Source organism: Amblyomma americanum, chromosome 2 (assembly GCF_052857255.1).
Source record: "Amblyomma americanum isolate KBUSLIRL-KWMA chromosome 2, ASM5285725v1, whole genome shotgun sequence".
Lineage (NCBI taxonomy): Eukaryota > Metazoa > Arthropoda > Arachnida > Ixodida > Ixodidae > Amblyomma > Amblyomma americanum.
Genome location: NC_135498.1, coordinates 110,177,018 through 110,199,367, shown reverse-complemented (window position 1 = coordinate 110,199,367; position 22,350 = coordinate 110,177,018). Strand labels below are relative to the sequence as shown.

The window sequence follows — 22,350 nt, the reverse complement described above, 5'->3', positions numbered from 1 at the left end:
AGCGCCGAAAGGTCGCCGCCAACTTTTATGCGTCTACTGATCTCACAAGCAATCTTCGTCAGATGCTAAAGTGAAGGTGGTTCTCAAGACACACGCTAAAGACGGCGTGTCAGCTTGCATCGAAGTTCTTTGTGAGACAGCCTTGGGCTCCGGTGGTGTTCTGCACTTACTTTTTGCTGATTGCTGAGTGCCGTAAAGAAATGAAATGGTGGGGTGGGCCGCAGAGTATTCTTAGACCTATGGCATTTTTTTAAATATTACTTCAATTAAAGAAAAGCAAGAGCGTAACCGTTCTTTTGTGCCGCTGTGAAGGCTCCTTTCGTTTCTAGCAGAAATATCGCAAGCAAAAGTGCCGAAAAACGTTTCTTTTGCAGCCCAGCAATGACCTATCGATTATTCAAACTGCATTCAAAGCCTACCATAGTTTAAGTATTTATCTTATGTTCGTTGTAGCAAGGGAAGTTTTTCTAAAATCATGAAACGATTTATGAATCTCCTAGGCACCTCATGGATGAGAATGACAGCATAAATCAGAATACTTGAATCACTACAACAATCGTAACGTTAAATGCAATTCTAAAGTGGTAACAAGCTACACATTGAATAAACAGGTTTGTGTACAATGTACAGCACAGCAGACAAAGCGAGAGAATTAAAATATTTAGGCGCTTTCATTTTGTGACGGAAATAGAAATTGCTCATGCAAAACCTTCATCAAGCAAAAAATTGTTCCAGCGTGCATACTAAGTAGTATGCAAAGGCAACACAAGGCGACAAAGACGCACCAAATCTGCAATAAATTTTTGCAACAAGTTGAAAAGGTTGTGGGATGTTGTTTTGTGAAGGGCGGATGCCAACATAAACGTAGCAACTGTTTAATCACTTCTCAATGGCAGTGGACGATCATACAAACGCTATGCACGTCTCGGTAGAGGAAGGAAGAAAGCCGCTCTTCCCAGCCGGGCAGCCCGTTTTTGTAGCCACCGTCGGTGATGCATGCCTCGGGTGACGCAGCGGGGGCGCTGTGTTTTATCAGTAACCCGTACAGGGTGTGGTCGTGTTACGCTTGGCCGGATAATGACGAGGCAGAGGCTGCGCGGAAATATGCAGAACATGTGCAGCCACATAACTCCCTCTTCCCCCCCCCCTCGCTGAGTGGAGAGCCGTCAAGGCTTGTAAAAATCTCTGCAGCGTACCCGACGTCCATAGCTTGTAGTGACGGAAGCAGGCTGCGATGTCGGTGGTCGTGTATGAATGCCTGTGGGTTCACTGGTATTTCCTGGTTCAGCGGAATCGACGCAGGCTGGCTTCAGCCGGTCTCTCAAAATGCGGACGTCGTTCCCGCCGTTAACGCGCAGGGCGCAGGTTTTGTCGTCGTGACGTAGAACTGGGTAGGATTCGCTGTAAAGTGCCTGGAAAGGCCTGCGGACGGTGTCGTCGCGGAGAAAAGTGGGCGTGCACGTTGCCATATCCCTGAAGACGACAATGGCAATCTTACAGCGGTGAGCTGCAGGTAACGGTGGAGGGCAGCGATGGTGCGTCTGAGCCGGGCGACGAAAATGGTGCGATCTGAGGTCGCAGTGGTGGGTGGCGGTAAAGCAAGAAATTCGCGGAGTGGTTCCACGTAGACGAGCTCTGCGGGTGTAGCCGGAATGTCCGGTTTGAAGGTGGCGCGAAGACCAAGCGCGACGGCTGGGATGGCTTCGAGCCAGGTCGAGTCCTGGTGGCACATGATGGATGCTTTGAACTGTAGGTGGAAACGCTCGATCACACCGTTGGCGAAGCGGTGGTAGCTGGTGGTCCTCGAGCGTTCGAACCCGATGGTCAGCCCGAGGAGTCTGAAAAGGCACGATTAAACTGTCGTCCTTGATCGCTGGTGACCCAGCGAGGGGGCCTGAAGCGAGTAATCAGCCAGCGAAGAAGGGCGAGGCGACGTCTTCCTCGGCCATTCTCTCGAGGGGCCATGCCTCAGACCATCGAGAATACCGATCTATGGCGGTGAGGCAGTAGCGATAGGGTCCAGCTGGAGGAAATGGTCCTATTATTTTAAAGCGGACGTTTTAAACCCGACTACAGGGCTGGGCGAATGCTCCGAGCGGTGACGTGACATGCCTGGTGACTTCAGCGCGCTGGCATTCAATGGAAGAGCGTGCCCAAGTGCGGCAATCGCGCTGCACTTAGGGCCAGACATAGCGGTCGGCCACGAGGCGTGTAGAGATGTGTATGCCGGCACGGCTGAGGTTATGCACCTGGTTGAAGAGGCCACAGCGATGGGAAAGGGGCACGTAAGGCCTGCTTCGGGCTGTTGACTTGTCGCAGTAGATAGTCGTTGTCGATCCAGGTATGGTGTCTAGTTGCAGCTGCAGTTGGGATCCGCCCTTAAGAAGTTCTTGCAGTTAGACGTCCGTAGTCTGAGCCTAGGCGAGGACGTCAGCTGTTATCTGCGAAGAGCTGATAGCTGGCACATGTGAAAGCCCGTCGGCGACCACGTTGTCCTTTCCGCGGACATGTTGGATGTCGCTGGTAAACTGGGGAATGAACGAGAGCTGGTTCTGCTGGACCGGCGGGAGGTTGTCGCGGCGTTAAAAGAAGGCGTAGGTCAGAGGTCGGTGTAGATAGTGGAGTGCTGTGCTCCGAGAATGTGTATATCGCCAGAAGTTCCCTGTAGTACGCTGGTACACTCGATAGGGCGGGGGCCGCGGTTTCGTTGGTGAGACTGGCCGCAGAAGCGGTCGTTTTCCGAGCTGAGAGTTTCTTGGAGAAGAACGCCAAGGGATGTCAGGTGGCGTCTACGTGTTGCATAAGGGCGGCGCCGAAGGCGGAGGCGTCCCTGAAGAGGCGACGGAGGCGACGGAGGCATCCGTGAAGAGCTCCAAAAGAGCTTCTGACACGGGATGGGAGAGAAGTGTGGCGGTGCAGAGAGCAGCTTTTCATCGTTCGAAAAGTTGCGTTAAAGTCGGTGTCCACGTGACGGGTTGGTTTTGTCGTAGACCAGCCAAGCCATCATGGAGGGGAGCCTGGTAGTCGGCTGGTTGGGGCAAGAAACGCGTTTAAAAGTTGAGCATGCCAAGGAAACGGCGAAGGTCTTTAGCTGTGATGGGTTGGTGGTAATTTTGAAGCGTGCTCTTTTTCACAATGACGAGTAGGCCGTGGTCATCGAGGCGTTGGAAAGATAGGCGGAGGTGCGCGTGGTGTTCGTCGACGTTATGGGAAAAGACCAATATGTCGTCAAGATAGAAGAAGTGGAAGCCGAGGCCACGGACGACTCCGTCGATGAAGCGTTGAAATGTACGTCGAGTGTTCCTCAGGTGAAAGCTCATGAAAGGAAACTCGAACAATCCGAAAGGTGTAATGATTGCAATTTTCGGGATGTCGTCCGAATTGACGGATATCTGCGTATAGGCCTAACGAATGCTAATGAATGCCAGGACTGGCCTGTGGACGTTTTCGATTGCAGAGGCATTTTTGTGGAGGAGTTTGAATTGCGGGTGGCTGAACAGAAAGTGGGAGCTACCAAAAAGTATGCCTCTGAGTAGCTAGAATGGAAGCGAAATTTCGGACGGAACGGCATAAAAAAAAGGAGGTGCCAATAGAGCTGCCGAGCTCTTTAAGGGAGGGTGCTTGAGGAAATAAGCCAGGGCGCGAAGTTTGGAAGGATCCGCCGGGGAGAAGCCAGTCCTTGGAAACCACGTACCCTAATATGGTTAGATCCTGGGCAGCGAAGCAGAAATTCTTGAGGTTCAATAGCCCACAGCCATGAATGCGCTTCCCAATGACAGACATTTCGTTAACAAAGCATTGTGAGATTTAAATCACCCTAATTAGGGCAGCACCAATTTAGCGAGCTTGGGTTGACGACAGGTGACTTCGCTGGCTTCGTTTGACCCCGTTTAGGTGATTTTGCACGCTGGCTTCAGAGTTTGCACTCATGCGAGGCCTTCAACGCGCATGCAGTGCTGCCTTTCAATGTAGTCATGCGCGGCCTTTCGCGCCTTCATGAGCCTAAACTGACGTACCGTTGTGAGAGGCTAGGTATAAGGGAGAGTGAATTGTTAACGCTCAAAATGCCAGTATTAAACCGCAAGATCAAATACGAAATATGCAATGAGGGTTGCACTTTTCATTCATTCCTTCTTTCCTTCTTTCCTCCCACATCTCCTTCAACTCTCCTACTGCCTGCACGTGGCAGCGTGTGTGTCTGAGCTTGAGCCAGTCGGCAGGCCCGTGCACTTTTCTTCAGTCACAACGATAACATTCAGCAGTCTTACGCCTTCAGGAACGTCTTCCAGACGTCAGGATGGACGAAAGACGAGTTGCCTTCTGCGGCTGTCGTTAGACTTCGGTCAATTCGATACAACGACCGGGCAAAGAAGAGAGGCTTCGGAAGAACGCGCCTACTGGTGATCTAATGTGTACCAGGCTTCCGAAGAAAGCCAAAGTAATTCTCCAAAGTAAGCTTTTTGAGGCAAAAGTATAACTTTTCTGCATTGTATTGCCAGTGTTAAGTGAAACCAGAAAACCGGTTAATCGTTTTAGGTAGTAAGCAGGTTAACTTATTTGAATACATAACTTCTTACCTTCTAAATATTGGTGCTCAGCCTTATCAGTTTTAATGATTCAGAAAACGCGGTTACACTTGATGTGGCTCCACAAATTTCGATTTGTAGACTCGGTACGCGCACTCGAAAGATTACTTTGCCTGCATGCTTTCCGAAAGCGTATGCATTTCGGCACAATGTAGCCATATTTTGTCCAGCCAGTGTGCCGATGGTAATCCCGTTTTAAAAATTCAAAAACCACAACCAACACAGAAGCATATTTGAGCGGGAAACCGTTTATGAACGCAGTGTTTTCATGTAATGTAATATTTCACTACAACAATCAATATATTTGCGCATCAACCGGCGACAGTGTTGCATTTTTATTTTTATTAACATTTTTTTCCGTTGGCAAAAACGTTCCTCAATGGTTTTCTAAGCAGTCTTAACTGTTCGATGCGACCAATGTAAATACTTTAAACGAAAACTTTTGCTACATAAATCAGAACAATGGACCAATGCATTCAATACTTCATACGAACGTCTTATAACTTTTTCCTTTTCAATTTTTTTTGTACGGCAATGCGGGGCATGAATGATGTGGCTGTTACTAACGACAGGCTACGATTCTCTAATTGCAACAAGTTGCCTTGGTGTGCTAGCTAAAAATTAATTCTCATGAATAGTTAACCAGCTTACTACTTAAGACAGTTCACCGGTTTTCCGGTGTCCGCTAACACTGGTTATACTATGCTGCAAAACGCCATGTTTTTACCCGAAAAAGCATATTTTTGAAAGGTACATCCAAGTCTTTCTCTGAAGCTCTGAAAAATCTTCTGTGAAATACCTGACATAGCATGAGAATGCCAGGTAAACACGAAGGCAATGCAAGAGACACAGCCATATGCCAGAGGGCTAGGAGATTCCTGTTCAGCGATACCGTTTAAGGTCTAATAAGCCTGATCGACAGTTGCGGGACAGCACCAAGAGTATATGACGCCCTGGATTGGGAAAGTACCGTCGCGATGGAAAGAAACTCGAACAATGCGGCGCCTATACGGTGCACTGTTCGAATTTATTTTGATAGCGCTAATACCTGCGTGGTAGAAAAAAGACGTTACAGACGTCTTAAAATCCATCAAGGACCACATCTGCGTGTTTTTCCTACCGCCGAATTAAAAGCGCTATCAAAAGAAATGCGAACAACATATGGCTATCATCCGCTCTGTTCGCGTTTTTTTTATTGCCTCTACAGTGGCGAGCAGAAGCATATTGGCCATGCTTTGGCAGTAGAAGTCTTGTGACGCGTTATATAGGGAACATTAAGGGGCGTTTATTTAATTTTCAAGTAAATATTACTTTTCCAATTGCACATCAAGCCAACAATTATTTATATTTCTCTCGCAATAAAGTATTTTCCTCCTGCATGCAAACCGAGGGCTAAAAAACCGCTGGTCCTTAAGGATAACGGGGTAGATTCTAAGAGAAGTCAAGCATAGCAGGGGGCTGGAGAAAGTTAGGTGGGCGGATGAGATTAAGAAGTTTTCAGGCATACGGTGGAAGCAGCTGGAAAAGCATGGGTTTAACTTGAGAGACATTGGAGATGCGTTCTACCCCGCTGTGGGTGTTGTTAGGCTGATGATCATAATGCTCCTTCCTCCCCTTCCCCTCCTCCCCACCTCCCCGCGGATTCTTCGAGCCTCCTTTCACTCCCCCTATCATCCTTTTTGGTAGCTTGAGCAAGACAGTAGTTTCAATCTTTCTCTGAACCGCTTCATTTTACTATGCGGATGTCTGCATACCTTCCTTTAAATGTTAAGAGAAGTAATAATTTCGGCTTAGTACTGTTCCCGTGTCGTCAAACGTTGTGGGAAGAGATGACAGGGATTTAATTTGGTGAAGGTCGTTCACGCTGTCCCTGCACTGTTTAATGCACAAAAAGAATTAGCTGCACTGAAATAAAAATCAATGTAATTCCGAACCGTTAAATGTGCTGGAAGAAAACTTCAAGAACTAAAAAAAAACTCGGCGTGGAAAATTCCAGGCTACACACTCAAACAGGTGAGCTTTTGACGTTCGTGAGCTCAATAAAATCGCCGCGGGATGACCTTGATAGACATATAGTGGGGTAACAATTTTTCTTTGCCATTCTAGATTTCGATGAAACCTGGCAGGTCGCTGAGGAAAAAATTTATTTTACCGATTGCCTACCTGACTGTCCGCACTAACGCACTACCCGTCGGCACTGGAGTCCCCCCCCCCCCCTCCCTCCGCAGGTGTTCGATCCCCAGGGCCGCCGTTTACCCACCGGTGATACATTGGGTACGACATTTCCCCTCACCTGTACTCGGCTAATCACGGGTGAGATGCTTAGAAAATGGATCTTTGACCACACCTTGATTAATCGAAAATACCTTCTGCCATGGGGCTCTTTTGCCATAGTAGCCTTTGCACCATAAAAATTCGCAATCAGCACTACTACTGCTCAAGTACTGAAGTCAACACGTTACCAGTGAAAGAAAAAATTTACATGCAAGAAGCCACAAAAACTCTGCCCCTTTATTAGTCGGCAACACACTAGTGAATCACTAAAGTAACAGTGCAACTGCTGTGTCGGCCCCGGCTTCCATGTATCATGGAAGAAGGTGCATTGCATTGCTCACTGTTCTTTTATTCCTATTTTATAAATATCGGCTTAGCCACACAGGCAGTTTCAAACTAAAGAAAACAACTTTAAAAGAACTCACACTAGAGGTTTTTATTTTGACACACTCTGCGGCACCGTCTATAAATACACTCCTGGATAGTCCTTCTCAGTTCCCTTTTTCAGTAGGAGCACTGGTAATTTGCAGTCAACGATCGTGGCCATTGGGCGACCTTTGCCACAGCCAAAGCGGTTGGCGAAAAGCTGGTTGCTCTGTGCAAAGACAAGGTTGATCCTACAAAGAAAATCAATATTAATTTTGTGAAGCGGGTCGCGCTTCATGCTTGCAAGCTGCAGCTGATAAATGCGCCAAAAAATTCATTTGAACTTGAGTCATTGCACCGCACAAAGAAAGGAGTGCTAAAAAACATTTTACGTGATTTACGACACCGGGAACAAAAGACCTCTTATATAGCCAGCTTGCTCTCATATCAAATCATTTCCGCCTCTTACTTTTTGTGTGCCGCAAGTTAGGAAACACTGTAAGGGAATAGGAAATTTTCGACCGTTTTTTATGACAGGTATGGCACACACTCCAGTTATGATTCCCCGCCCTCCTCTTGTTTCCGAAGGTAGGTGGTGTTACGCCAGTGTAAAGTTCTGTAAAGAGCTGGACTTGGTAAAATGGCAGGCAGAGTGCAGGAGACGTGCCGGGAACAATACGTGCACTCGAAATAATGGTGGAAGGAAACATTAACATAAACTGAATTTGTAGTGCGGAGCCCTGCGTGTCAGGAAAGAACTCCACACAAAGCACAGTAATAAATCGATTAACCGAGCAACTGATAAGTTCACATCATACCGAAAAGTCCTTGCAATGATTTACAATTCACACCACATTACACAACAAAAACAAAATCAAAATGAGAAAAGTTGGCAAGAATTTGTAACTGAAGGTTTTTTTATAAGGCGAAGCAATACACAGACTGTAATAAAATTAACTGTAGATGTGAAACGACGTGCTTTATATTTCATTCAAAAGACGAAGAACAACTATTTGCTCCCGCGGTTAAGCATTCATAAATAGTTCTACTTGTCTGGTACAATATAATAGAGTTAAAAGAACTACCTCAACCATAGTCATATTTCGTTTATAATCTTGAAAATGTGCAGACATCATTGACTCTTCTATGGCTGCGTAGTTAGAACTCATGCAAGATACTATTAAATCCGAACTAAAATATAACAATGAAAGACTAAGTGAAGAGATGAATTGAAAAGTGTCCTACTTTTCTTCTGGAGAAGCTCCGCTGAGTCTTTTGGGATACTCGATTTTGGGGTCCTGATACATGTACTCACACCGCGTCTGCGAAGAGCAAAAATAGGCAGTGTCTTGTAAGCGATATAAACATTGTGAATGAAAGCCCAAACCGTAGACGCCTGCAAAAAGTGTGGTAACAAAAAAATGTTCACTAATGTATAATTTTTCAAATCCTTTGGACTAAAGAGCGCAGGGCCGCTTTTCAACAAGATTGAAAGTAGCCGAAAGCCAACGCTGCCAGAAACAAGGTCGCGAATAATTTCCACACAGAAAATTTAACACTACCACCAAACCATTGATGCGGTACCAGAAACTCTTCACAGCATGTACACAGCTTTTCAACAAGATTGAAAGTAGCCGAAAGCCAACACTGCCAGAAACAAGGTCGCGAATAAATTCCACACAAAAAATTTAACACTACCATCGTTAAACCAGTGATGCGGTACCAGAAACTCTTCACAGCATGTACACAGCTTTTCAACAAGATTGAAAGTAGCCGAAAGCCAACACTGCCAGAAACAAGGTCGCGAATAAATTCCACACAAAAAATTTAACACTACCACCAAACCAGTGATGCGGTAGCAGAAACTCTTCACAGCATGTACACAGAAAAAGTGGCGTAAAATATCGCTAACGGCGGGAATTACTTATCTCAAAATGAGGGTCATGAAACCCATGTAACTTTTTGCTGGCGTTTGTATTTGGCACCTCCCGCCGAAGGGATGAATTTCTTTGTCGTGAGGTCACCTATGCCACACAAACGTGAAACGGCACATTTTTAAATCGAGACGAAACTGTCTTATCGGCAGCCTTATTCGTGATGCTTTGCATAGTTATTCCTGTGGAAATCCATCTAAAGGCCATCCGAAACAGTAGTCTGGTCCGACTGTTTGCACCACATTTCACACACACAAAAAAAACAAATATAAACAAATATACACTACACGCCTCCTAAGGCCCAAGGGAACGGTAACAGATGCTAAATTTTCTAACCACAATGCGAAAAGGTGCACTGTTCTCCAATTATAGGAACGCGAGACACTATTGCAATAATTATTGTTCATTGCGATTTTTGCCTCTTGCGCAGGGGAAGAGCAACACGCTATTAAATATATATAAGAATGATTTGCGGCTCCTTTCCCGACACCACAGCACCACAGTATTTTATGGCTGGCTTTATACTACTTAACAGTTACATTCGACTAACGCTGTGAGTCACACTGCACTGGAGGGCCCCTGATAATGTCGATCCAATAGCGTTCTTGAACGTACACTGGCATTCCATAGCACGGCACGCGGTACTCTGGCATTTCGCTTACGTAGAAATGCGACCGCCAGAGTCGACCACAGTATGTTAGAAAACCGGAATAGACTCGAAATACACTCAGTAAAGTCCCTGTCAAACTTAACAAATTCTTGCCCAAGACATACTGCGAGATTGAAACCACATGTTAGAAACCGAAAGCAATAAATAAACATTCGGCAGTTAATATTCACACACATACAAAGCGTTGTGCATGTCGTCTCTTTGTAGTCCTGTCTTTACGCTCTGCTTTCTGCCTTATTGACTGTTCACCAACTTCCCCAACTCCAAACACCTGTCATCTGTAGGGACTACTGTCTTCCTTAGTTGTCTTTCCTTCTGGCGTTTTACAATTTGTAGAAACCGTCTTTGGCGTCACTGCTGAATGACATCACGCGGTACCAGGCAAAAGCGACTTTAGCGGATAGGCTAGTCTTTGGTGCACCCAGTTTATGCACAGCCAAAGCTACAGAATACGTAATCTACCACTCCTTCAAATATATTACCGCACAACACAAAATAGATCAATGAGAAACAAAGTGCTCCTAAATCGAAGTCATAGCGCTTAAGAATGTCTGTGCCAATCACGAAATAGAAGACTACGATAATTGGTGGTTGGAGTTATCATTGGAGTCCCTGTAGTCCAAATTCTCCCAAGCTACTGGTGTCCGGCACTTAGGACCCCACCCACAATCCACTCTGGTCTACTTATTTTTGCAATGTTTTTTTCTGTCTCCAAATTCTCTTACCCTAAACTGTTTAAGCCACGCACTTTTGCCACGGCACACGTTCACAATAGAACTCCAGGCCACATCGAGTAATGTTTTTTTTTTTTGGCGAGGTAACACGCAGACTTGAACTGAGTTTAAGAAAAGGCGCTGTGACATTCCGTGTGTGCTGCGGGGATCCACGTTCGACGGCGCGGCGTGGACGGAGACCCGTGACAGCGGCATCATCAATTACCCAGCCATGCTCTTTGAGTGACGACCAGAACAACCGGACCCGCCGCCGCCCCGGGGAAACAGGCTTTGTCCTCCCCAATTTCCGGGCACATTCCAGGACAAGGGAGCTGTCAGCGGGCCAGAGCGCCCGTACCACAGCCGACGCTATGCGATACCGCGAAGACGACATTCTTTCCCTCCCCCCCCTTTGTCGTGGGCTATCGCCGGGAAGGCACCCACAGCTTCCCAGAAGGGCCGCGACGGACACCTGTCATGGCGGACAGGCAGTACTCGCCAAGAATGTGGAAAGACAGGCGCTAGTGAATTAGCTCCGAAGAGAGAGCCTGTGTATACTCTCACTTGAGAGAGAGTGGTGGCGTTTTTGTTGTTTATTTAGTTTGTATTGTTAACAGACTTAGGGTTCGAGGCTAAGCCCCACCCAAGGGGTGGTCCCCATCTCGCATGTTATTTTGTATTGGAGAATTGATGCTTTGGGCGGGCCACTGGAAATGACCGCCCTTAGTCCTTTGTTAATCAAGTGCTTAAAAGCACATGTAAACGGATGCAGGCCAGTCTGAGCTGGGGCTCCATGCTTAGCATGTAATGTGATGCTACTTAGGCACTAACCTGCCCGGTCGATGAGTAAAGTAGTGCAAAGTTTGTTCTGTTGTAAAATTATGCTCTGCTGTCATCATCTACAAGCTCGCCTCCTGTTCATCTTCCAAGCCGAACGACACTAGAGGAAGGGTTTGTGAACCATCCTCGAAGAAACGGACGACTATTGAAATTCTACTGCATACACGCTCAGGACGACATCGTTAGCGAAGAGGGCCTTCAGCGCCGAAGCCCGACGGCGTGCAGCTTCTGCCAGCAACCGCTCGAGCCCAACTCCGGAGCCACTCCATCGCCCCCATGAAGTCGTCGGCACGTAAGCTCGGACGCCCCAGCCTCTGATGTATAACCTTAATCATGTGTAATTATTGAATATACCTGTTTGTTTAAACTGAGCCATACGGTGTCTCTTTGCCTCTCCGTCCCGTGTGGACCTGCGCTTTATGGGGGTCATCACACTGGTGTCAGAAGTGGGGTCTCAAAAGCAAATGTCCTCTGAATGCTGTGACATTCATGACTTCAAAATTGTAATCAAAAGGGAATCACGGGACTGATTGTGGGACTTTTACCCCCATTTGAGAGGCTTGAGGCACTGGAGGGCTTGAAAAAAAAAAATGACTGTATCTGAGGGAGCTCCCACTCCACAGCCGTCGCTCGGAGCAAGCATGCTGGCATTAGGAAGCGTCATTCCGACGTTTACGGGAGATAAGACAGGGGTTCCAATCTGCGATTTCTTTTCCATGCTAGAAGAGATTGGGAAAATGGGGGGATGGTCCGATGCTCAAATGCTGGGAATGGCGAGGTGTAAGATGGCAGGAGCTGCTCATGATTTTGCCTGGCGAGACGAAAAAGTAAAATCCACAAAATCATTTGCGGAATTTAAGAAGCTCGCGTTTGAGCATTTCGACACTGAACCACGTCACGTGCGGGTACAGAGGTTCCGTGACGCCGGAAAGATGGTAGGGGAGGACGTGCGAACATTTGCGTCGCGGCTTCAGCGCCTAGCACGCGATACGTTAAGCAGGGAGGAGGAAGGAGACCAGTTAAGGAAGAAATACGCGGAGGATATACTTAAAGAGGAAATGACCGCTTTGTTCGTGGCTGGTCTGCAAGACCCCGTGCGCCGGTTCGTGCTCTCGCGCAAGCCGAGCAATTTCGACCAAGCCGGGGAGGCCGCATTGGATGAGGAACGAAATGAGGCGTTAACGACAGCCGCAGCGAGAGTACGCGTCATAGAGAGAGCGGTGCTCAACCCTGAGGTTGCTCTCTTGACAGAGCGGTTAGATCGCTTGGAACAGCTGCTAACTCAGCAGGTAGAACGCCAGGTTGAAGCGCGCGCTCAACAGCGCCCATTCGCTGGAAACCGGAGACCGCCACAAAGCTACAGGCGCGGTATGCGAGATTTTGAAGAAATCGTATGCTTCGCTTGCCAGGGTCGCGGACACATCGCCAGGTTCTGCCAAAACGTGCGCCGTGGGGAGCCACAAAGAGAAGCAGGCGAGACACGCCCTAAGCAAGCCTACAGCGGGGCTCCAGATACCGAGTCAAAAAACTAGTTAGTCCTCCCCAGCCTGAGGAGCGTGGGGAGGGAGCAGTAGATGATGAGGTGGTGGTAGTTTGTGTGGCCGACGAGGCATGCCCTGTTGTGCGTTGCAAGTTAAATGGTTGTTGTATGGAATTGTTGATAGATACGGGGTCAAAGGTGACATTGCTTAAGGAGAGCAGTTTTAACACGCTTCGAAGGAAGGGGGACCGCGAGGTGTTGGAAGCGTCTGGTGGTATGGCAACCAAATTTGTAGGCATAACGGGGGATCCTCTTGGCATAAGTGGACTCTACCGGTTACACTTCTCTCTCGGCGGAATTGCATTGGAGCACCCCTGCTACGTATGCCCGGACACGGTGTCTCTGCCAAACGGAGTGTCAGGTATATTAGGGCAGGATTGTTTGAGAAAAGGGAAGGTAGTAGTTTCATTCTCTGAGGAAGAGGTTAATGCGGGCGGATCAAAAGTTCCGTTTTTGAACAGGAGAGGGGCTGAGATTCGCATTACCGATATTGACACCCGTCAAACAGTGGGATCATTGGAGAAGGTATATTCGCGGGTTGCCGTCAGGCTGGTCGATGAGGCGGTCGTCCTTCCTTGGTCGGAGCACATTTTGTACGCGTTTGTGCCTTCAGATGTAGAGAGCGGCGCCGTGGGAGTGCTTGAGCCGGTCGACTCTCTCAGCAATGGCCTGAAGGCAGCCGCGTGCCTCGTGACAGTTAATGACGCCCACAGAGTGCCCCTACGGGTGGTTAACTGTAGCCAGCAGCCACTGAGCCTTCCCAAGAACAAAACATTGGCTTTCTTCACCTCTGCGATAGAGCAACGTGAGCCCACCGATACGGTACTCGCAACTGTAGAGCATGCTAGTCCTTCGGCTGTTCCAAAGGTGTCGTTCGATCTTTCTCACGTAAAATCCAGGGAGAGGGAGGCTCTGGCTGGTTTGCTGAACGACTACTCGGAAGTATTCGCCGCGTCCAACCTGGATTTGGGCTGCTGTGGCGTTATAAAGCACAGGATAGAAACCGGCACTTCATCGCCCGTTTACCAGCGTGCGTACAGGATTCCTTACTCCCAACGTGAGGAGATCGAGCGGCAGGTGCAGGACCTGATTGATCGCGGCATTGTCGAACACTCAAAGTCACCCTGGGGAGCACCAGCACTATTGGTGGAAAAGCCAGATGGCTCGTATCGATTGGTAGTGGACTACCGCAAACTAAATGCCGTAACTCGCATCGATCCATACCCCATCCCCAATATACAGGAGACGCTTTCTCAGCTGGGCTCTGCCAGGTACTTCACGGTAGTGGACATGGCGGCGGGATTCTGGCAGATAGCAATGGATCCGGCAGATGCCGAGAAAACGGCATTCAACACGCCCTCAGGGCACTATGAATGGAAAAGAATGCCGATGGGTCTGGCCAACAGCCCTGCTGTCTGGCAGAGAACCGCTGATGTTATCCTGGCAGGTCTTCTGGGGAGGCTGTGCTTCGTGTATATGGATGACATTATCATATACAGTGACAGTTTTGATAACCATTTGCGCGATATTGAGCAGGTTTTGGTGCGACTAAGAGCAGCGGGTCTCAAGCTCTAAGTGCCAATTCCTCAAAAGCGAGGTGAAATACCTCGGGCACGTTGTTTCAGCTGACGGCGTGCGACCGGACCCTGAGAAACTAAGGTGTGTCTCGGATTTTCCATCCCCGACTAGCGTCCGCCAGGTCCGGCAGTTTCTCGGCCTGATCGGTTACTACCGAAGGCACATAGAGGAGTTCGCCAAGCTCGCTAAGCCGCTCACCGCCTTAACAGCCAAAAATGTCGCCTTTCGCTGGGACGAAAACGCGGAGAATGCTTTTGGGGCCCTGAAAGGGAAGCTAATGAGTGCACCGCTGTTGCGCCACCCGGATTTTAATTTGCCCTTCGTTATGGCCACAGATGCGTCAAAGTTCGCAGTTGGTGCCGTGCTATCTCAGATTATCGAGGGCAAAGAACATCCCGTTGCTTTTGCTAGCCGACAGCTGAGCCCCACAGAGCAAAAGTACGGAGCTACGGAAAGGGAGTGCCTCGCCGTTGTCTGGGCAGTAAAGCACTTCAGATGCTACCTTTACGGCCGCAAATTCAAGCTAGTCACAGACTGCCATCCTCTGAAATGGGTGATGAGTGTCAGGGACCCTAGCTCGCGACTCGCTAGATGGAATCTACACCTGCAGGAATACTGCTTTGAAGTTGAGCACAAGTCAGGAAAGACGCATCTGAATGCTGATGCACTCAGCCGCACAGCTGCCGTGGCAGCTATAGATGAGTTTGTCCCCGTAGTCGACCCCGCCGAATTACGCACAGAGCAGTGCAAAGATCCGGACCTGAAGCGAATAATCGAAAGCTTAGAGGACGCACCGTCTCACCCCGAACAGCTAGGTTATTTCATTGGCAAAGACGGCACCCTGTGTCGGCGCACGAGGCCAACCAGGAAAGGGAGACCAGAGAAAACCGCTTGGGAGAGAGTCGTCATACCTCGGTCGTGGACAGAAAGGGTTCTTCGCGCGTTTCACGATGCGCCATGCGCCGGTCATTTTGGCGTAGCGAAGACACGCAGGCGTGTGGAGCGTTTGTACTTTTGGAGGGGCATGCGACAGGATGTTAGAGACTACTGTGCGAAGTGTCATTCCTGTCTCGAAAGAAAAACACCCAAGGGACGAAGACCAGCTCCAATTCAGCCGTTCCCTGAGGTTTCGGCTCCCTTCGAGCGGACAGGTATGGACATAATGGGCCCATTGCCCACGACCACTTCCGGAAACAAGTACATTTTAGTATTTGTCGACCACCTTTCAAAATACGCGGAAGCGGTAGCACTCCCCGATCAGAAGGCAGACACGGTTGCAAGAGCATTTGTCGAACAGATCGTGCTCCGACATGGACCCCCGAGGCAACTCTTGACAGATCGGGGAACGAACTTCGTGTCGCAGCTAATGAGGAGAGTTTGCGAGCTGCTTAAGATCGCTAAGAAGCAGACAACACCGTACCATCCGGCTTGCAACGGCGCGGTGGAGCGACTGAACCAAACCGTGGCCGGGTTCCTGTCGCATTTTGTTTCGCGCGACCAGCGGGACTGGGACTTGTGGCTCCCGTATGCAATGTTTGCCTACAATTCCGCAGCACACGAGAGCACGGGCGAATCGCCATTCTTTCTTCTCTACGGCCGAGACCCGGACCAGCCTAGTGAAGTGCCAGAGGGCCCCCGTCGTGTCCCATACGCTTCACTGGACGACTATAAGGTTGAGCTAGAATCGCGCTTGCAAGTGGCGAGGGACATCGCAAAGGAGTCCTTAAAGAAAGCGGCGAAGCGCAGGAAGGAGGTGCACGATCGCAGTGCTAGAGACGCGCCGTTTGATGTGGGGGACAGCGTGTACATTGAAAACGGCCAAAGGCAGATTGGGCTAGCTCGTAAGTTCCAGACGAAGTGGAGAGGACCGTGCGAGGTTGTCGAGAAGCTTTCTCCGGTAAACTTCAGAGTCCGAGACGTGAACCGGCGTTTGATAAGGATACACGCAAATCGCCTCAAGTCGGCACCGGTTCAGTATTCACGAAATGAGGAATGGGAAAGCGCGGATTTTGATGGGGACAGAAGTGAAGCGGAGCGCGCAGATAGTTCGCAAGAAACGCCCTCTCCTGCATTTGTTCGGCAGGCGCCCGAGGTGACGGCCGGAATGCCACCGGATTTACTTCATGCATTGCTAGAAGAAGAAGCGCGCGAGGTTGCCGCGCAGATAACGCCAGGAGAGGCTCCTGCCACGAGCCCTCGCGAGTCCCAAAGCAGACAAAGGGGTACAGACTTACTTAGTATGACTCATGAAGACCGATATCCGCTGCGAAATCGGAAAGCTAAGTCGGACTAATGGCGTAAACAGAGCGGAGTTTTGAACTGGTTAGAATTGTGTAATGCCACAGCTCATAACATTGCTATGTGCTTATGTGTTAAGTTATCGGAGTTGGTAGTTAAACCTTTCTGTCATTAAGTAACACCTTCACAGGAGAGCATGCGGAGCGCATGCAGAACCTGCCCTACTTCCTTTCGTTATCTATATTTTTGTCTGTGCCGTGATCGTGCTAGAAGTGGGAGCTCCTTTGTAACTGTGGTAAATTTATTTCGTCCAGTTTGGACTAGAAAGGAGAGGCTTGGGTGCTGAGTTTCATGTTTATCTGTAAAAGAAGATCAGTGCTGCTCCTGGAGACGCCAGTATTGACAGCGGAGGCATATGGTGTTGTGCAGTGGTGTTGAGTGCAGCGAAAAGTGTTTTGTCGGACGCACTGTGCGAGGCGATTCAGAAAGACAAGGGGAGCTGCGTGGACTCAAATGTTCGGAGAACATTCTTCTGGAGGGTGAGCGAGTGTGACAATCCGTGTGTGCTGCGGGGATCCACGTTCGACGGCGCGGCGTGGACGGAGACCCGTGACAGCGGCATCATCAATTACCCAGCCATGCTCTTTGAGTGACGACCAGAACAACCGGACCCGCCGCCGCCCCGGGGAAACAGGCTTTGTCCTCCCCAATTTCCGGGCACATTCCAGGACAAGGGAGCTGTCAGCGGGCCAGAGCGCCCGTACCACAGCCGACGCTATGCGATACCGCGAAGACGACATTCTTTCCCTCCCCCCCCCTTTGTCGTGGGCTATTGCCGGGAAGGCACCCACAGCTTCCCAGAAGGGCCGCGACGGACACCTGTCATGGCGGACAGGCAGTACTCGCCAAGAATGTGGAAAGACAGGCGCTAGTGAATTAGCTCCGAAGAGAGAGCCTGTGTATACTCTCACTTGAGAGAGAGTGGTGGCGTTTTTGTTGTTTATTTAGTTTGTATTGTTAACAGACTTAGGGTTCGAGGCTAAGCCCCACCCAAGGGGTGGTCCCCATCTCGCATGTTATTTTGGATTGGAGAATTGATGCTTTGGGCGGGCCACTGGAAATGACCGCCCTTAGTCCTTTGTTAATCAAGTGCTTAAAAGCACATGTAAACGGATGCAGGCCAGTCTGAGCTGGGGCTCCATGCTTAGCATGTAATGTGATGCTACTTAGGCACTAACCTGCCCGGTCGATGAGTAAAGTAGTGCAAAGTTTGTTCTGTTGTAAAATTATGCTCTGCTGTCATCATCTACAAGCTCGCCTCCTGTTCATCTTCCAAGCCGAACGACACTAGAGGAAGGGTTTGTGAACCATCCTCGAAGAAACGGACGACTATTGAAATTCTACTGCATACACGCTCAGGACGACATCGTTAGCGAAGAGGGCCTTCAGCGCCGAAGCCCGACGGCGTGCAGCTTCTGCCAGCAACCGCTCGAGCCCAACTCCGGAGCCACTCCATCGCCCCCATGAAGTCGTCGGCACGTAAGCTCGGACGCCCCAGCCTCTGATGTATAACCTTAATCATGTGTAATTATTGAATATACCTGTTTGTTTAAACTGAGCCATACGGTGTCTCTTTGCCTCTCCGTCCCGTGTGGACCTGCGCATTATGGGGGTCATCACAGCGCGTTAAACGAATTGCTGTGAGATTGTGCTGTCCAGCTGCTGTTCTATGTGTCTAAGTTTAAATGGCGCCCCACAATGAAATTATCTCCGCTTCTCCAGCTTTCTTCTATCACTTTGCTCCGAGCATCGATTTTCGCCTTGCTTGTTCTCTGTAGACTGAGGCAGCCAATGACGGCTACATTCAGCCTGCCCGTGAGCCACTCCTTCTCCGTCATTCAGCTTTCATTTCGATGGCATAGCACCTGTTTCCCGGAAGAGACCTTTTTACTCTGTCTATACTGCAAACATGGGTGCATGATACGACAAAAGCAGCGGCGACATGCCTCCAATGCGCAGAGTTAAACGCTCGTAAAGGCGAGCAGGCTGAACATGCTTCGCGCACCTTTATGCTTCGTCGTCGCCATCGTTGCTTTCTCCACCTTAATAATTCCAACTTTAAATTGTTGAAGGTCCCATAATACGCACGCGATCAATTCGCTTATTACCCTATGCCTCCACACCATCACCGTTGGAGCTTGTTTGGTTATGTTTTTTCCTCTTCTACAGGCCGGCATTGCTGCAGCCGCCCTGTCAACTCTTTCCTCGCTTTACGCTCTTCACGCCTCCCCAGTTATGTTCCGGATGCGATGCGAACACAAATGTATAAGCGCGAATTATTCAACAATAACCAGCACCACTGCGAAGGCGACGCACTCATGTAAATGATATGGCACAATATGCAACAATATGCGACAATAATTTGTTGCACATGGGATTCATTGAAGCGCTCTGCGAATGCACAGCAAACGCATGTAACTGAGAAAAAAGCAGTAGGCGATCCCTAAAACTGTGCATTGAGAAAGGCAGGTAGCCGTGACCTTGAACATCGATGCGCAGCCTCCTCTTGATAATATACCTGGTGCCTCAGTAACCGTAACAAAAATTTATAAAACGAACGGTCCTGTACAGATGACACCAATTCAGTGCGGTTGTCTCTCAGAAGACTTAGTCGTGCTGTTTGTTTCTGAAGCCTAAAGTACAAAATAATTGATTAATAAAACATAAGGGTAAAGAATAAGGTGGCGAAGAGGAAATTATTTATTCCATTCAGAAACAGCCAGTTCCACTTTTCGCACGATATTATTATTTACTTGTGCTCTTTTTAAAACCCTAAAAGGTAGCGTGTAAAATGCTAGAGGTGCCACTTTATCTGCCCTGAAAAAAAAGAAAAAACAATTCGTAAACCCTTCGCAGCAGGCCGTTCATGAGCAACAATGGCGCCAATTCTCATCTGTTTCGCTTTCTTTTCATGCCGGCTTTGAACTATTCATTAACCACCTTTGATGTAATTCTGCAATATATTTTTTACTTTCTACTCGTGTATTCTCCATACATTTCGCGGAACTTTTTACGTGGCTTTCAGTAGTTTTGCTCCTCCCTCATGAAACATTAACTGAACTTACCAGTTACGTTGCGTATTAACGCGATTATGATGCATCCACGTTATGTTCAGTGCATTATAAAATAAAGTGCTTCATGCACATCATTCTGTTATTAAAGTTAGGTAATTTTGGTTACACCACACGGGTGAAAACAAAATGTACACAATACCTGTGTACAATTACCTGCAAAGGTTTTCGCTGCAGATTGCACAAGAACAAGGCATATACGTATTGCGCAAACGCTGATATTACTTAGCGTGGTATTACAGACACATTGGCGCGAGTGTTTTTCCCCTCGTAGTGACGTGGTTAAATTTATAAAATTTGGTAGAAAGGAAGTTTACCTGTGCTGCTTGAATGAAGAAGAACTGCCCTTCTGTGAACATGGGGATCAATGCTACCCTGGCTTGTTTCTTGACATCCCAAGAGGCATGGTTTAAGGTGGTCCTGTACAACTGCGAAATGAAGGCAAGAATATTTTAACGCAGACGTTTTTTTTTCCAAAAAAGGAGCGCCCTTAAGGAACAAAGGTGATGGTCAATAAATCACAATAATCACGCAAGTAATCTAAGTAATTGCTGCTTGGCGCCGCTAAACTTTCTGTTCATCATCAGCCGTGTGCAGAACCGAAAGACAAAACAACAGAAGGCCTCATATTGGCATTTGCAACTTCTGTTTGCCGCGCGGAATTTGCGAGCGGCAAGCGTCACGTTTTATATTTCTAGCATTCGTACTTCGCAACACGCACGTTCTGCTTTTTCGTTGGCAGCCTCCGTGATCCCTCATCACCCAAGAAAAACAAAACAAGGCGGAAAACGGAGGGAACATTGCGAAATTTAATTTAGAACTGCAGTATGTTTGAATACGACTTATGCATAGTACTGCCCGCACATAATACGGAAACAATGCCAAATCTCTATGTCACTTCTGTGCATTTTTCACATCCACAGCACAAAATATTTAACGCAAATCCTTAAGGACTCTACCGATAGGTTATAACAACCCGCATCACATCCTCAGATGCGTTATTAACCCAGCGTTTCTTCACGTATTATCTCTGATACCGCGTCCAAATATGTGAACAATCTTCCTTTCTACCCCGCCGCGGTGGCTCAGTGGTTAGGGCGCTCGACTACTGATCCGGAGTTCCCGGGTTCGAACCCGACCGCGGCGGCTGCGTTTTTATGGAGGAAAAACGCTAAGGCGCCCGTGTGCTGTGCGATGTCAGTGCACGTTAAAGATCCCCAGGTGGTCGAAATTATTCCGGAGCCCTCCACTACGGACCTATTTGTTCCTCTCTTCTTTCACTCCCTCCTTTATCCCTTCTCTTACGGCGCGGTTCAGGTGTCCAACGATATATGAGACAGATACTGCGCCATTTTCTTTCCACCAAAAACCAATTATTATTATTATCTTCCTTTCTACTCGTAGTACATCAGTAGACAACATAATGAAAAACCTATTTACAACATACAAGTATTAATCAAACAAAGCTCATAATGTCATGTGTCATAGGTACAGGAAGGGCGCTGGAGTAATATCTTGCCTTTATCAAACTAATAAAAACTAACTAAATTTCAAACTAATAAAAAACGGGACTGCGCTTGAGCTTCCCCTTTAAGAGTGGAATGTGACAGAGGTATTGAGTCTCGATCAAATCGGCTATTGAATACGGACACGACGACTTCCTTCGTATAGCAGTCATATGTTTCGATAAAGCTGAACTTTAAGCAAGTTGCCAAGCATTTATTTTAGACGAACACTGCCTCGCAGCTATACGAGTGTTGCGCTATTCCTTTACATCTTTACAACACAACAACTTGCTTCTGGTGCTCTTTACTCAATGGCCTGCTTTTCAAGACAGAAGTCGATGACGACGCAGGCATTTCTGCAGCAGTAAACTCTTATGGATATCGCGTTACAAACGTGCTCTGCCAGAGATGCATAGATTGCGGGAAGGCCTCATACCACTTCTGGCGCAGTGGTGTGGCGGTTAGGCGATGTGCCACACCCTCGGTATGTTGCTGGGACAAACCATTGCGCCTATACAGAAAAAGCATAGACATTTCCTCCTTTCCACGCGGCCAACGTCACAGGTATTGTCTTTGGCTCCGAAGCGGCTCGAACGGGAGTCTAACTTAAAAATTATTATTTCCGCGAATGGTTATAGTGTCTAAGAAGCTGTGTGAGAAAGCAGATCATTGCTATCACGGATACGTCTGCAAACAAAATGAGGCAATGCTTATTTTCACGGGAGATGGGCAAAACGAATGCATTCACTGATTCGTTCAGACATCCGCGACTCTCGCACGAGATAAAATGTTCTCTGACAAATCTCTTTTGACCCAATTGAGCAATCCTATGCGGCTGAATGGCAACAAAGAATATCAAGCTACTGTTGTGTTCATATCAGTTCAATCACCTCTATGCTTTCAAGGTATAAGATTCTTGGTGGTGAAAGGCGGCAGTTTTCTCGTGTTTTTTCGTAAGACTTGCGGGCGCTAATT

General features: G+C 48.2%; 1 protein-coding gene across 1 annotated transcript in view; it reads right to left on the bottom strand.

Moving 5' to 3' along the window:
- Positions 1-7,279: 7,279 nt before the first annotated feature.
- LOC144119988 (uncharacterized) overlaps positions 7,280-22,350 on the bottom strand; it is a 161,699-nt gene continuing 146,628 nt past the window's right edge. The window contains exons 20-22 of the mRNA XM_077652477.1: positions 20,188-20,298; positions 8,472-8,548; positions 7,280-7,477 (exon numbers count right to left, since the gene is read on the bottom strand). Of these exons, the coding sequence (XP_077508603.1) occupies positions 7,324-7,477; positions 8,472-8,548; positions 20,188-20,298 (342 nt within the window). The 3' untranslated portion in view covers positions 7,280-7,323. The remainder of the gene's footprint in view (positions 7,478-8,471; positions 8,549-20,187; positions 20,299-22,350) is intronic.